The following is a 14,450-nucleotide window of genomic DNA, read 5'->3' as shown; positions in this document are numbered from 1 at the left end:
TTCTATCCTTCACTCTTTGATTGTAAAGAGTGATAAGCGGAGCGATTTTCCAGTAAGATCGGTTCGTAGTGAGCCTTACCCCTAAAAAATAGGTGCTATTCATGTCAATCGCGCTCTCTTTCACATAGCAGCCTGTCTCCAACTCAATTTATTTTTAAAAGCCCAAGCACAATATCCCAACAAAAGATATTTACACACTAGCCTCTTGTAAAAGCCACAGCTTTTGTAAAACATCTGGCTACTGATTAGAGATAATCACGACGCCTCACTCAAACACGAATACCTACTCAAATATTTTTCATAAACGATATTATATCTAAGCTCGTCTGTTTCTTTATTCAACTATATATACATTCTTTGCTCTAGCGCGTGGGTTTATAAAGTCTTTGAATCCTGTTCGACTACAAATCATGCAGACAACCTCGACTTTTTTCTCTTTCTTTATGCCTCTCTGGCTTCCTCTGTTCCTTCTTGTTTTTCCTCCAACGCCACACATTGCTCTTTATGAACTATATAAATAAAGATATAAATCATTCAAAACCACTTACTCAGCTTTCGCCTCTCAAATCTGATTGTGTTGTGCAAATCTCCGTATCTCAGCCTTGGTCATACTAAATAGACGAGCCTTTCATTCTCTAATTTAGTTTGTCTTTTTTTACAGCTTAAGGGATCTATCCTGCCTCACCCAATCATAAGCCCTATCGTAGCCTGGAGTCAGTAGTAGATGCCATAAATGCACATACCTGTACTTACGGCTAATACTGAGCGCGAACCTATGACATATATTCTAGACCCAACGGACAACGCCTTAAATGAATTTAAATCATAATCATACCTACTTTTACACTCCAGATAACACAAATGTAAACACGCATAAATCTATTATTATGGCTGAACACTCACAAGGAACATTAATATTCGGTGGTGTTAAAAAATAAAAGAAAACAATCAACCGAAGTCAACTAGCTCCTACTTATATTAGCTATGCAGAGTGGATATGGTAGGTAACATGACATGGAGATTTAAGTTCGCAGTGTAATGCCAGACGGTAAGCTATGAAATTTGTTGTTTTTGTTTTGTTAGCTTAATTATGATTAATAAGTTTGGTGGACTTATGCTTCCTTCTTTACTTCATAAAGAGGACCAAACCAAATAATTTCCTTAATCAAATAATCAGCAATATTGTTAATGTATATTAAAAATTAGCTTTTGTTTTGTTGACCTGTGGTATATAGTGTCATAACGATCTTTAGTAAGTATTTAATTTTTTGCGGCAAAAGCCTGTTTGGCTTAATACGACCACTTTGTTCATAGCAATTAACAAAGTGTCTTGACTTCCAATGTTTTGCGGCAGAGGCTTCACCATACTTTATACAATAAAGAGGTCATACATGTAATTAACACTCCTCTCCTGCACGCAGCGGCTTCTGCTACTTCAGAGCCAGGCGACATAGAGTACAGGCATGCGTGCGTCTTTTGACCTTTGAGCGTACAAAGAAGATTCAAGCACACTTGGCGTTCGCCATTTTTTTTCGCAATCCGACCTGTAGTGCGACACTCTTACTAGTAAATGGAAGACGCTAAAAGGTTGGTAATGCTGAAACTCAAGCGTTTTGTGTCTACTAGGACTAGGTTAAAGTAAACTATAGAGCTCTGTTTCTACAGTCGTTAAAAAGGTTGCTCTAAGCTCTTACTAGCTCCAGCAACCCAAAATAAGAGAAGGCAATAAAGTAACTCTACTAGTCTATACTACAAAACTTAAGTTAGAATGTATTCCTACATAAGCATATTCTAGATGTTAGGTTCCTTTTGCCATAGGGCCCTCACACAAATCTATAATCCTCCCCTATAAATATCCTTTACTATAAATCAATAAAACATACACCTCGGAGCAGATGTGTGTGACAAAGCTGCTAGTACTCACTTCAAACCATCTGACTGTTTTAAGAGTCGAAGCTTTCATCTATGTGATCACTCGACGGGTCGAATTATGTAAGGAGGTGAAGAAACTTAAACAAAAGAATACACAAAGCATAACATAATTAAGTAGCAACAGGTAAACAGTTCTATTAATGTTGATAATTTGTGATACGTAGGCGTTGTCTATACCGTATACTGTATGTATTCTGATAAAATCCACACCAGCCTGTTTTACAGTCTGTGTTTCACAAGCCTGATTTTGTGAACATTTGTCTTTCTGAAACCGTATAAAAAAACAAGCAAAACCTCTTAAAAAGAAGAAACTTCCAAACAGTTTGGAAAATCTTAACCTTAAAATTCCACATCTACCTTAGTGCAAATTTCACGGAAGAAATATTTGAAATATGACGCGACAGCTAGCGGCCAGTTGCTGTAATCCTTAACCAAACTTATACTCGGAAACTAAATAGGAAGACAGCTCAGTGTTGGCTTAAGTCGCAAAACTTAACAAACTAACGTCCTCTTAACAAGCTTGTAGCAAGGACTTTGTGAAAACATGGAGTCATAGGTCAAGATTCGAATGAGTACAGGAGTATATTTTCACCCGACTTGAGCGCAAATTCACGATGTTTATTCTATAAAGATCCTGATAGCTCAGTCTAAATATAATATGTTAAGTTAAGGGCTGTCTCCTCCTGCTCAAGAGGAGACAGCCTGCACGGGTTTGATTTAGCATCTATAGCGAATAACAAAATGCTGCACAAAACCTTGAATGAAAAATTCCTCGCTCCCACATTAATACCCGCAATAGTAATCATGGAATAATTCATATGCCAAAGCAATGAGACAAGCAGCCATCGGTGCTTTTCGCATAAGATAATTAGCACCATCTGAGTTTCCCAAGATATTAATCCTTGGCGTTGGAGCAGTTCTAACCACAATATTCAAACAAAATCATGAGCTAAGAGACAGACGACAGTCACTGTATTTCCGGTCAGCTGCCCCATCAAACAAACCGTAGGGACCATTAGAAAAATTTCTATTGATGTCCGAGTTGCAGGCACCTAGCTGAAACAGATAACGCCTTTAACTTTGCAACAGCTAGCATGGACTTAATTTCCATAAAGCTAACATTAATGACATTTATTACAAATTAGCTAATATTTTTCAACAACTAATAACAATTCAACGAGCCTGAGGCTCTCAACTTAAATCTAGTGCGAACGAGAACTTTCTCCATTATGCCCGACGTGTTAATAATAAACTGTGCATATTTAGATTTCTGCACGTGGTAATTGTCAGAATAAACCCAAAAACAATCTGATGAAAAGCACCCCGGGCTGTAAGGAAATCATTTTCTAATCATTACAAATCGTTGCTGACGTTGGAATTAACAGAAGCAAAACATCTAACTTGAGGTGTCCCATTTCTTTAGGACAGACTCAACAAACGATGCTTGCGTGAGCAGTCGGCGAAACCGCCGCTACCAAAGTGATTACTTACCTTTTTGTTAGAAATCACCTCTATCTGTGATAGGGAGATAGCTTAGTGACAGGTCGGGTATCATCTCCTGCGGCTGCTGCTCACCACAGTGTGTCCAGGACTATAGCAAGGTTCCACTGTATAACACTGTAGTCTGTTCATGCAAGGTCATTTATGTACATGGACTCTGTTTCAATCAGTGGTGGCTTTTATAGCGCGTCACATGCTATTTACCATTTTAGTTCTTGCAATCTAGTCTTATCTAGAAAGCAAAAAGGATTTTTTCATCGGCAATGGGAAAATACTGTTCCACTAGGAACCAGGTAAAATGTTAAAGTTCAATCAGCCCATTGAGTGTCAGCCAAAAAATTTTTTTTTTACCTTGAAGAAATGTCATGTATTTGTCATTTCGACTATTTGGATCGTTGATTCTATATTTCTTTTTTTGCATTTTTAGTGTACGGACTAGTAGTTATTTATGGACTTGACCCTCTTTGCCTGCGTGCTGACGGCTGAAAACTTCCCGAACCTCTGGCACTTGAAGACACTAGCAGCCATTGTGTCCTAAGCGACTCGGGCATATACTACCATGTCCACAGCTGTCCAAACAGTCGCAATTCTGCCACTGCCCTTGGTCTGCCTCGGTAGCATCGTGTCCGCCCGTCACTTCCATACCATGGTGAAACTGGCCAGGCCAGATCTCTGAACCGGCAGCACCTGGGCCTCTCCGCCCGGTTCTCCCCTTCAATCCGTCAAGTCATAAACATTTCACTGAGGTCTCTTTTGTCGCTCTTACTGTCCTCGCTTCTCCCCCTGCTCAAGACGTGTATGGTCCTGAGAACCATTGAGCCTGAACCTGGACAGATTCCTTACATGATATGGCACGTTCCAAGCTGAAACTGACCACACCGCCTCAGTGGGTGAGCCCGCGTCGGGGCAGTTACGGGTGCAACATGAGTGCTTCACACAATTCACTTCCGAAACAAACTTTATAAAATGTTTTTTATTACTTAAGTTTAGATGCTCAGTAATTATGGATGCAAACTTTTAAGGGACTAATTATTCAAATGAGCTGTTGTGCAATCTACAATTTAGAGCAAGACTTGGTTGTGACAACTGAATACAAAGGCTGCTGTATCTCTTCAACGAGACTAATTAAACTTAAAATGTAATTTTTGTCTCTGTTTGTTCTTTCTCTATATGAGTCTTAAAGTCACTACCCAGTAAAAATGCGGCATCCTCACTAAAATTAATGAGAATTCTCGACACCCAGTTAACAGTAAAATTACTGTGACATGCAGTTGAACAGCTCGACAAACTAGCAAGGTAGCGATCGCTGTGCTTATAAAATGCAATATTTTTTTTCCGTGATTAATAATAAGTGGTTTTATTTCATATAAGATTGAACTGACTCTCTGAGTCCTGCAAAGGCCTTTCGTCCAGCTACTGCCATAAATAAGAATTTCAAATACATCGAACGTGTAAAAAAATAGAACCAGAATCGTCAAACTATAAAAATTGCTCCACCTTCTGCGTGTTCTCTTGTATGGTAAATTACTGCGCTACTTATATGGCCGAAACCCGTGACGGGAGGTTCCGGAAAATCCCCAAATCCAAGCAACGTAGCTAGTCTACAGCCCCTCATTGCTGCGTGTCCTATTTTATTATGTATTGAAATATGAATGGGGAAAATGATACAACATACTCTACCCTAATACTATTGAAATTAAAAAAGTTCAGTTTCTGGAAATTTTTAATTGATTTGTCATGTAGAGTAGGCTGATAAATTTTAACTCTGCTTGACTGGGTGGTGTAGGTATATCAAAAGCTTGGAGAATCTGCGTCAGTATCAAAACAGATTAATTTTTCCAGATTGAGGCATAGCACATTATGTTTCTTAGACATGAAGTTAATCACCCGACATCATTTACTTTATTCAAATATAATACTCCACAAAAAAGAAAAAAAAATTCTAAAGTCAGACTGTCTTCCAAATATGTAGACTGATGAATTTATGATTTACACAAAGTCAATGACATGCACGGCTGCCCTTTTCAGTTCTGCCTCTCTCTCTTCTCTATCGTCTTTTGATCCACTATTCATTAGTTTATTGCTGGAAATATTATCACACAGATTATCACACCTAATTATTCACAAATATGCTTTGATCTGTGCAAAAGCACAATTTGCCATCTAAAATGCACCGTTCTAAACTGGACAGGACAGATTGGACAGATACAGGAGACCCTGCGGGTTTTTTTTTTTTTGTATTTTTTTTTTAATTTCCGCTGTTTCAATCAATTCATTCAACAGAGTTCTTTGTCTTTGTCACTGAAAGGGCAGTCTTTTAGAATGCATCATGCTTCTTAAGCCTTTTAAGTAACACAACCTTTGCCCAAACTCGATAAAATCTCTCTATTGTGAGGCAAGAGAGCTACTACAAGGTATAACATGCTCTCTAAGAGCTATTTGGAGCATATTCTAGAGTGTCAGATGGAGCAGATGAAAATTTTCTATATGGGTGTCACAATCAGCGATACTAAATTACTCCCAACTATGAGCTCTGGCCTAGTATGGAAAGAAGAGCTCATATGATATGGAAACGACTGGAGGTGTCACGGTCTCTGACAACGAATTATGGAGCGCCCATACAATGATATGCGAATTGAGGAACAGCACCTCGCTGGGCGTGGGCTACTTAAAGTGAGGATTTCCACCCTAAATAAGTTAAGATATCACTTTGAAAGAAACAAACCAAACGTCGGGTTCACATAATAGGAATCATTTCTGATGATACCTTTTATACACACGCACCAGAAATCGCAAATCACAGGCAAATTTACTATGATTTGATATGGCGGAACTCGGCGAAAAACGATCAAAAAAAAAAAATCCATCCGGATGAGTCATTTGTCGGTGTCTCTCAATGATTTTATCTATTTCTATGGAAATGAGAAACTATACTTCACTGGCTCAAGAACACTATGGAGAATGCACGAGATGGCAGCATGCAGGCGTCAGCCCCTTGGATTGAGGAGAAGATACATACGAAACCAGAATATCGTCAGTCTACAGCACGACTAAGGAACTGGAGACTATAGCCCGGACATCGCCGAGACTTACCTGTAGCACAAAGCAGTGACGAATGACCCACACCTGCTGTCGGGTACCTGCTCGTGGTCTCGCTGTACTGTTTTGCCTATCTCTTGGTCCCCAGCCCTGCTGTCACATGCGAACACGCCCCCCCTCACAAAACACCCAACCCCCCTATCTCCTCAGACCCAACCCTCCCACCACCCCGCCCAATTGAGCCCACCCACTGTCAATGCGCTACACTCGTGCGTCGGTTGTGAACCCTGGAACAGTTGAAGATCCCCTCACAGTGTGCATAGAACAAAGACCCACGGAGGGAAACTACGGCTGGAGATGCAGTTACCAGGTAATAACAACCGATTTATCTAGGCGATTTCACAAAAGAGAACATACTGTCAATACAAAAATAGATTTTGAAGTCAAGTTATTCAAAACCACTGACGTACCTGTATGAAATTTACTGACTCGCGATTCACGACCTAAACTACAATACAGTACACCACATGTATTACGAGAATATCCAGCAGAATACATATAGAAAGATCATCGCAGGAGTGTGTGTGTGTTGTGTCGAATGTATGTGGTCAGTCGATCGTTGGTGTGTGTTCGTGTGAACAAAAAGAGCCGTCCGGAGCTGGTGAGCGAGGAAAATTTAGAAGAAAAAATAACAACAGTACATCATACGGCAGAATACATATAGGAAAGAGAGTGTGTGTGTGTGTGTGTGTGTGTGAAAAAAAAAAAAAATGCAAACCTTCATATGTGCCAGAATTTTCTTGAGCACTTGGACCTCCTCGTCATTACTGGGAGTTATTCTGAAGACTTGATCACTGCAAAAACAACAAGACCTGTGTCAGGTTACAGCTGAGATCAAAGCGCCCCGAAGGGCTTTTTTTTACACCACTAAAATACACTGTAACAGGGCTTGGATGCATTTTCACTAAGTGCACATCATTTAAAAAAAAACAAAAAAAAACAACATCTGGGCCACGGCGTCACAGGTAATGCAACCACCTTTTTGTGCTGATTGAAGGTGACACTTATAATAGCAGATGTTTGATGGTGAAATGGGTGGTTCCTCTTTTAGAGTCCTATAGATGACAGGGTCAAACCCCAGTCAAACAATCTGTGCGAGACATCATTATAGGATTATATTTCATCGTTTCCAGCTCTGCAGGTAAAGCACCTGGGACTATTCTTTGGTGGATACAGTAGCAGCAGCTGTTTCGCATTTTCATTCTGCAAATACATCAATCACGTATTAAATATGTACTGCAAATTGTATAAAACACCTGTTAATATAGCAAACCTTTTTCTCAAGTGGGAAAATTAATATATATATATGACTTTTCAATCACTTTAATGTGTTTGCCAATGCCTTATCTAATGTTATGGGTTTTTTTTTTTTTGTGGTGTTTATCAGGTAGAAACAAAGTCTAGCCAGAAGGAGTAAATCATTTATGAATATAACACTACAATGTGAAAGGCAAGACACTGTGCAATGTCTTGGATAATTGTTGGATAAAACCATAGACGGATGTTTGATGCTTAGATTAGTTTTGTCTGCCAGAACTCATTGACTAAATGAGATTTAAGATGTTTAAACATCTGTGGTCAGATCGCCTCTTTGCTGATTTTGATTACCTAATTCAATTTTGTGAATCAAGAATCAAGAATGTATTTTAATCAAGTGCAGAATAAGTTAAGCATTTACTTTTGGGGGGGGGGGGGGGGGTTGGTAAAATTGGTTGTAATTCAATATAAAAAATCCTTCTTGTTGTTGTTGTTCTTCTCATGTGAATCCTGTCAGATAATTCAAAGAAAAACTGGAAGCAGACAGAAGAAGCTTGAGAGTGCTTCAAACTGAATTTACAAACCACATCTTTTATATTGCCTTACTACAAAACAAAGGCGCTCTTTATCCTCATCATGAATCTTACATAGTGCTGCTTTTACTCTGGAGGGCACAGTTTCTGGGGTTGACCTTAAAGCGAACACGCTGCCAATAATTCATTAAAGCCTCTTAATTATAGTCTCTCTTTGTTCGCCCAGGTACCTGTCTGTCCCCCTGTTCTGTCTGTGACTGCTTTGCTGTCTCGCTCTCTCTCTTTCTCCCATGGTGTCTTCCTCTCTCACATTTTGCTCCTTTCAAAGAGCGGTGCTTTTTTTTTTTTTTTTACAATGTGTCACACAGGAAGCTGGGCCTCTCTAAACAAAGGTGGCAGTAGGCCACTCTGAGGTCTGGGGAACAAAAGGACCAGGGCACCCAAACGCGAGCGGCCACCCCATTTTCAGTGACCACAACGCACTGTTCCGTTTCCATGGCAACAGCAACGCTCAAGGCCCGTGAGTAGTTTTTTGGAGGTTAAAATGATTCAAAGTACTGCGAAGTCAGTACCGTGGATGTGGGCAGATTTCGAACTTGAAAAACAAACTTTGTAGTACAATATTTTCTCCGCGTCTGAAACATCAGAGGAGTGTGTGTTCACAGATTTTCAATCAAGCTTCACTGGTGTAAGAAAGCAGAACTTACTGCAGGGGCCAAACACAGAGAGAAAATAACGTGGCATCACAAAGCTTCCCTGTAATCCATATTGTACCATTTTTTTGTTTTTTCTCCATCTTTTAGAGATGACAACATGACAAACTGTTTTTTTTTGTGGCGGAGCTGGTCTGACGGAGGCCTTTTGCTTTGCATCTACCAGCTGCAGGGCTTTCTACACTAAAGCTGTCTCTAAGTTGTCAGTCTGTTGATTCCCACAGAAGGACTCTCTCTGGGATGGAAGCAATTTGTTTTTAAGACAATCTGGCCTCCAAAACCGAAAAGTTGACTCTCAGTTGTGTTTTGATATTTTACAGCACAATCGTCCTCTCTCCATTTTCAGACTCCAAATCTCAGTGCTCGATAATATCAAGATGCTCTTTTAAATATCTTTTTTAGACTAAAGGTTCCCTGCTCTCTCCCGTTTTCCGAGTGAAACGGGCCCCCACCCGCAGCACTGCATATTAGGACTTTCTGTGTCAAACAAGAGGCGGTGTGAGCTATAACGCAATTTTTGGAGTACATCCAAAATATATGTTGTTTGAGACAGCCGAGGAGGGGGTTTCCAGCAGAGGTAGTCTCCCCTCTGCCTCTGCTAAATTACATCAAAAGCTCTTTTGAAAAACAGACCATAAATACTTTATATACCAAATTCCTATAGGTGTCCAGCCAGATGGTCCCATTGAAGATTAGGGTCTAGGTGGAGAGGTGTTTGCCCCACATTCAGCCTCATAAACATATAGACAGACTGCATTTTTCTTTGTTGAAAATGACTGCTCACAAATTTGTTGTTTCTGGTAATTATAGAAACACGTGGCTGAACAAAGACAGCTGCTAGTTTGCTGCCATCTTACAACTACAATTTCTGAAATTATTACTCTGAGCAGTTTGACAGGCTACTGTTGCTGCAAGCATCCCCACTGTCATCTGTGCCTATCGTGAGCAATCTGAACGCCTCTCTGCACATAGTCTTATCCACATGCAATCACAAAACAAGAACAGTCTGGAAAGATTATGGAGTAAACTTAAAACGTTATTATTATGTCTCAAACAGGAAATATGTCCCAAAACGATGAAGAAGATGGTGAACGTAAAGACTTTCTTTGTTCTTTCCCTCTTCTTACTATCAACATAAGATAAAACCCGTCTCTTGATGTGAAGATCTCTGCAGACAACACTTCAGTCTCTGCTGTGTTAACATGAACGAGAACCCCAGTTTAGTGCGCCCAGGCTCCCATGAGCCCCAGAAATGAATGGGAGTCTTTACTCACCCTGCGTAGCGGTTGCTGTAGAGATAGGCACCGGCGGGACATAGCACGTTACTGCAGATTATCACACAAGGCAGTAAAACGGAGGCGCGAAATGCGCTCCAGTGGTCCAGTGCCATCCTTGGCCGGCAGATCAAAGGCGGGAGACACCGATTGTGCTGCTTTGCAGGATGCACACCAACTTATGAAAAGAGAGAGAGTGAGAGAGAGAGAGAGAGAGAGAGAGAAGGTCCAGCAGCACCATCAGCAGATTGGCCAAACTCACTCACTTTGTGGCGCTGCCCTCTCGTGTCTTGCTTCTTCCTCTGACACAGAAGGTGCAAAAGGTGCGAAAGTCGGTCAGCCGGCACAAGGGAAGCATTTACCACCTCTCTGAAGCTCTGGAGGGAATCACAGGGGAGGCAGCAGCCTCTTTTTAAAATGAGGAGGACCTGAGTCACGTGGCCCCGGTGTCGGCGAAAAGTTGGTAACTGGATCCGTCTGTGGCACACTGTGCGCTCACCGGATCATCTGTAGTGTCTCATGAACACATAAACACACGCGATGTTGATTTTTCGAATGGCAAATCAAGTGTCTCAACGTTTTAAGTCGATGCATGAAGTTCTCTGTGGAGACATGAAGTGTATCAAGTAACTCGTCTTTATCACCCCAGAACAACAGAGTCATTCTTCCAGTGTGCTCAGCTCAGAGACACTCAGCTCTTTTCTTGTTTTGATAAAACATCTGAGGGCTGATGTGCTGTGCTGTCCACTGGTCTATCTTCATGCCAGTAATGGACATTTAGTTCAGATGTAACACACATTGGTTGCTGATTTTTTTTTTTTTTTCTAATGTATTTTTTTGGCATAAATTGACCCAGTGAACTTCCTATTATATTGCCATCACGTGTTCTGCCTGTAGGTTGAAACCACACTTTGGGGAGCCTATAATACTAAAAAAGAAATGCATGACCCACGCAGATAAGAAGAAAATATGAAATCCAGAAGATAATAAGAGTATTATTTGTACATGAATCCATCCTGAATCCTTTGCTTCCCTTTCACTTATATCTCTATACCACAAAGCCAGTGTGATAAGAAGCTAGCAGCTCTGTCAGAGCACTTGGCCTGGCTCCACCAGGAATCCCTCTGTGGAGCTTTAGGTGGCTCTCCCTGTTATTCTAGGCTTTCCGTGCCTCCGTTTGATCCTCTACTTATCACCCAACACAGTGATTAAATGTCTAAGTCAACTGCCAGCCTTTTCCTTTTGTGATTGCATGGCAGCAGCACATTTTTCACATGCTTCTCTCCAGTGTCAACAGTGCGCCACCTGTTTTACACCCAATTACTGTACAACAGACCCCAAACACACCCTGCTCTCTCCAAACCCCCCTCCCAAACGTACATTACAGTAGACGCTACTGAAATGCAGTTGTCGACAACACCCACTTCAATGCACAAGAGATGTAGAGGAGTGGAATTACAGTCTTAATTATACAGTTGAGATAATGATATTTACAGAACACAGGTGCTCAAATTCAGCATAGCAATAAATCACTTGATGACCTGAGGATGGGATTGAAGCAGCAGTGGGATTATCTTCTCTAGTATTTACCTCAGAAAGCTTTAAAAGATTTATTGATGGCCCAAACCTGAGACTAATAACCATGATGACTTTGAGATAAAAGCGTGTGTGCTTGATGTGATTTAAGGCATCTCAGTAGAAAGATTCACATATACTTAATGAATCTACTGTCATCTTTCACTACTGAGAATATAATAGGATGAAGAGAGTAATTATTTCCCAGCCCAGTATCCTGCTATATTCACTACAGAGAGTCAGTATAAAGGTGTCGAGGTTGGAGTTGGAGAAAATGTAGATGTTTCTGGGTCACCCCCATGCTCGGGTCGATGCTCCTAGTGCACCATGGGAAGTTTTTTTTTTTACCCTACTAATTCCTAATGTTCCATTTTGGTTTCTAAAGAACACATGTCCTCTTTAACAGGTCTCAAAAAAATCATTTAATACTGTTTTAATCACCTTGACACTTCACAACTTTCTCTAGTTTAACGAAAATTTCAATGAAACTGATTTGAAAACATGGTTTAATACAATGGATGTTCATATCTGTATTCATATCCATCTATTTCGTGTTGAGAGTATTTTGAAGTTGATTACCCCCCCTGTTCAGAAGTCTTGTTCTTGTTCTAACAGAGAGTTATTGGATGCAACTGACCCCCATAAGCACCATCACCATGTAGGTTAACACACTGCACGTTTCTTTGTCTCTGAATGGCTTTTTGACAAACAAAAGTTCATGCACAGCAAACTGGCTATCCCAGCTCATGGCAAAGAGATGGGGTTACCACTACATTACTTATTGTTTTCACACAGCAGTGGGTCATGTGGGACTCCAAACAATGAATGAATTAAGCCAAAGCTAAAAAAAAAAAACCTTAGGGTTAAAGCCGTTTTAACTTTCTCATCTTCTCCCCAGCGGTGAGGAGCACCTTATCAACACATCGAAGCTGATTCAGAGGGTGAATACATCTTTAAACGCCTTCAAAATCCTCCTCCACATTGGAAAACTTTGACAAAACTTAAATTAAATGCATGAAGGTTTAAAGAGGGGTTTACTGACAGAGCTATTTTTTCAAAACTAACACAAACCCAGAGACTGAAGTGTTTTTGAGCACTGTGACAGCTGCACACAGAAGCATATTCATAAAAATGCTTGCTTTGCGTTCCATGTCTATCATGTTCAGGGATTTGTGGGGAGAGTGAAAGTGCTTGCATGTAAAGGCTGTTACGTCGGCCAGTCATTTAAGCGTGACGTGTTGGGTACTGAGACGTAGGTTGAGGGTGCTGCCGCTGCTGCTCTGGGAGTCAGAGTGGCGGTCTCGGTGTTGTTTTTAACACACAGGAACGCAGACCTGGGCGTGTGGCGCTGCCTCGGGCTGCGGTCTGCGGGAAGGTGAAGAACCAAGCATCTTTCTTAGCGCTAAGTCGAACGCTGCACAATCTTAGAGTGGCACACAGGGCCAGTAAATCACCACGTTCCTCTCCGAGTCTCAAACTGTGCTGAGGTGTGTGAATGAACTCTTTGATAAGCACCTAGTCTGCAAGGGAGGCTTGAACTGGTTGTGGTGGTGAAGGGGGGGGGGGTTTGGTTAAACTGTGGAGCGAACTGCATGCTCTTTGTGATGTCAGTTGACCCTGAGCAGAGCTGTGAGTGCACATCTATGACCTTTTGACCCTGCGGGGAGAAGTGAAAGAAAGAGGTTGGGGGTTAAAGATGCTGCTCAGTTTGGGGCGGCAGCAGAAAGTGGGCCATTTGGCAGCCAGAAAACAAACTGTCACTCCTACAATGAATGAAGAATTTCAGGGAAGATCATCTCAATGACAAGGGCTTTGAGATTTGACATTTAATTAATTGTCACCAGCCTAAAAATGAACCACTGTGTGCTCAAGTAGTCATCCATCATCACGAGACAAATAGTTACACTGAGTTTTGCTCAGACATCTGCAACCACAGATTTCCATCTGTGAGATGACAAAGCACAAAGACTTGCTCACAGTGAATGAAGCTGAGACTAAGAGGGAAAATTCATCAACAGGGGGCTTTGGCATTAGAGCGTTTATTTTATTATTATTTGTATAGTAGTTTTACTTTTTGACTTATTTACTTCCTCTTTCCTAACTGTGCGCTAAGCAACCGTAACAAAGCAATAAAGTGTTTTATTCATTCAGATCAGATCCTGAGGAGTCAGTACAGTAGAAGAGGACTTCTCAAGGAGAGAGCTGCTTGGACTATTGTTGCTCCAACCATCAAGTCATGTTGCATTACTCAGGATGCAGTCAGAGAGGCTTGTCAAGAGGAATTCCCAGACGCATATCCTCTCTATATATTCCAGTGGTTGCCACCTTGTTTAACTTGTGACTCTCCAAAAAGAAGCTATGTTTATTAATAATCAGGTCATCCGGAGAGTATTTTTTTTTACTCTTCTAATAATTTCTAGAAGACTGAAAAGGTAAAATTATTCAGTAAATTCACAAAAAAAAATGGAGAAACATCAGCAAAAAAATATATAATTTTCTGTGGTAAAATGTTTTGTTCTGCTCCCCGATCTCATCCTGCAGCCCGTCAGACTGTGTAGAGATGGCAC

The 14,450-nt window shown here is 40.9% G+C and overlaps 1 protein-coding gene across 1 annotated transcript in view; it reads right to left on the bottom strand.

The window, feature by feature from the left end:
• The window catches only part of cpa6 (carboxypeptidase A6), a 23,794-nt gene extending 13,370 nt beyond the window's left edge, over positions 1 to 10,424 (bottom strand). The window contains exons 1-2 of the mRNA XM_022744225.1: positions 10,309 to 10,424; positions 7,250 to 7,325 (exon numbers count right to left, since the gene is read on the bottom strand). Of these exons, the coding sequence (XP_022599946.1) occupies positions 7,250 to 7,325; positions 10,309 to 10,424 (192 nt within the window). The remainder of the gene's footprint in view (positions 1 to 7,249; positions 7,326 to 10,308) is intronic.
• Between the last annotated feature and the right edge of the window lie 4,026 nt (positions 10,425 to 14,450).

Source organism: Seriola dumerili, unplaced genomic scaffold (assembly GCF_002260705.1).
Source record: "Seriola dumerili isolate Sdu_G_001 unplaced genomic scaffold, Sdu_1.0 BDQW01000079.1, whole genome shotgun sequence".
NCBI lineage: Eukaryota > Metazoa > Chordata > Actinopteri > Carangiformes > Carangidae > Seriola > Seriola dumerili.
The sequence above is the reverse complement of the archived record's forward strand: the minus strand, read 5'-3'. Positions and strand labels throughout refer to the sequence as shown.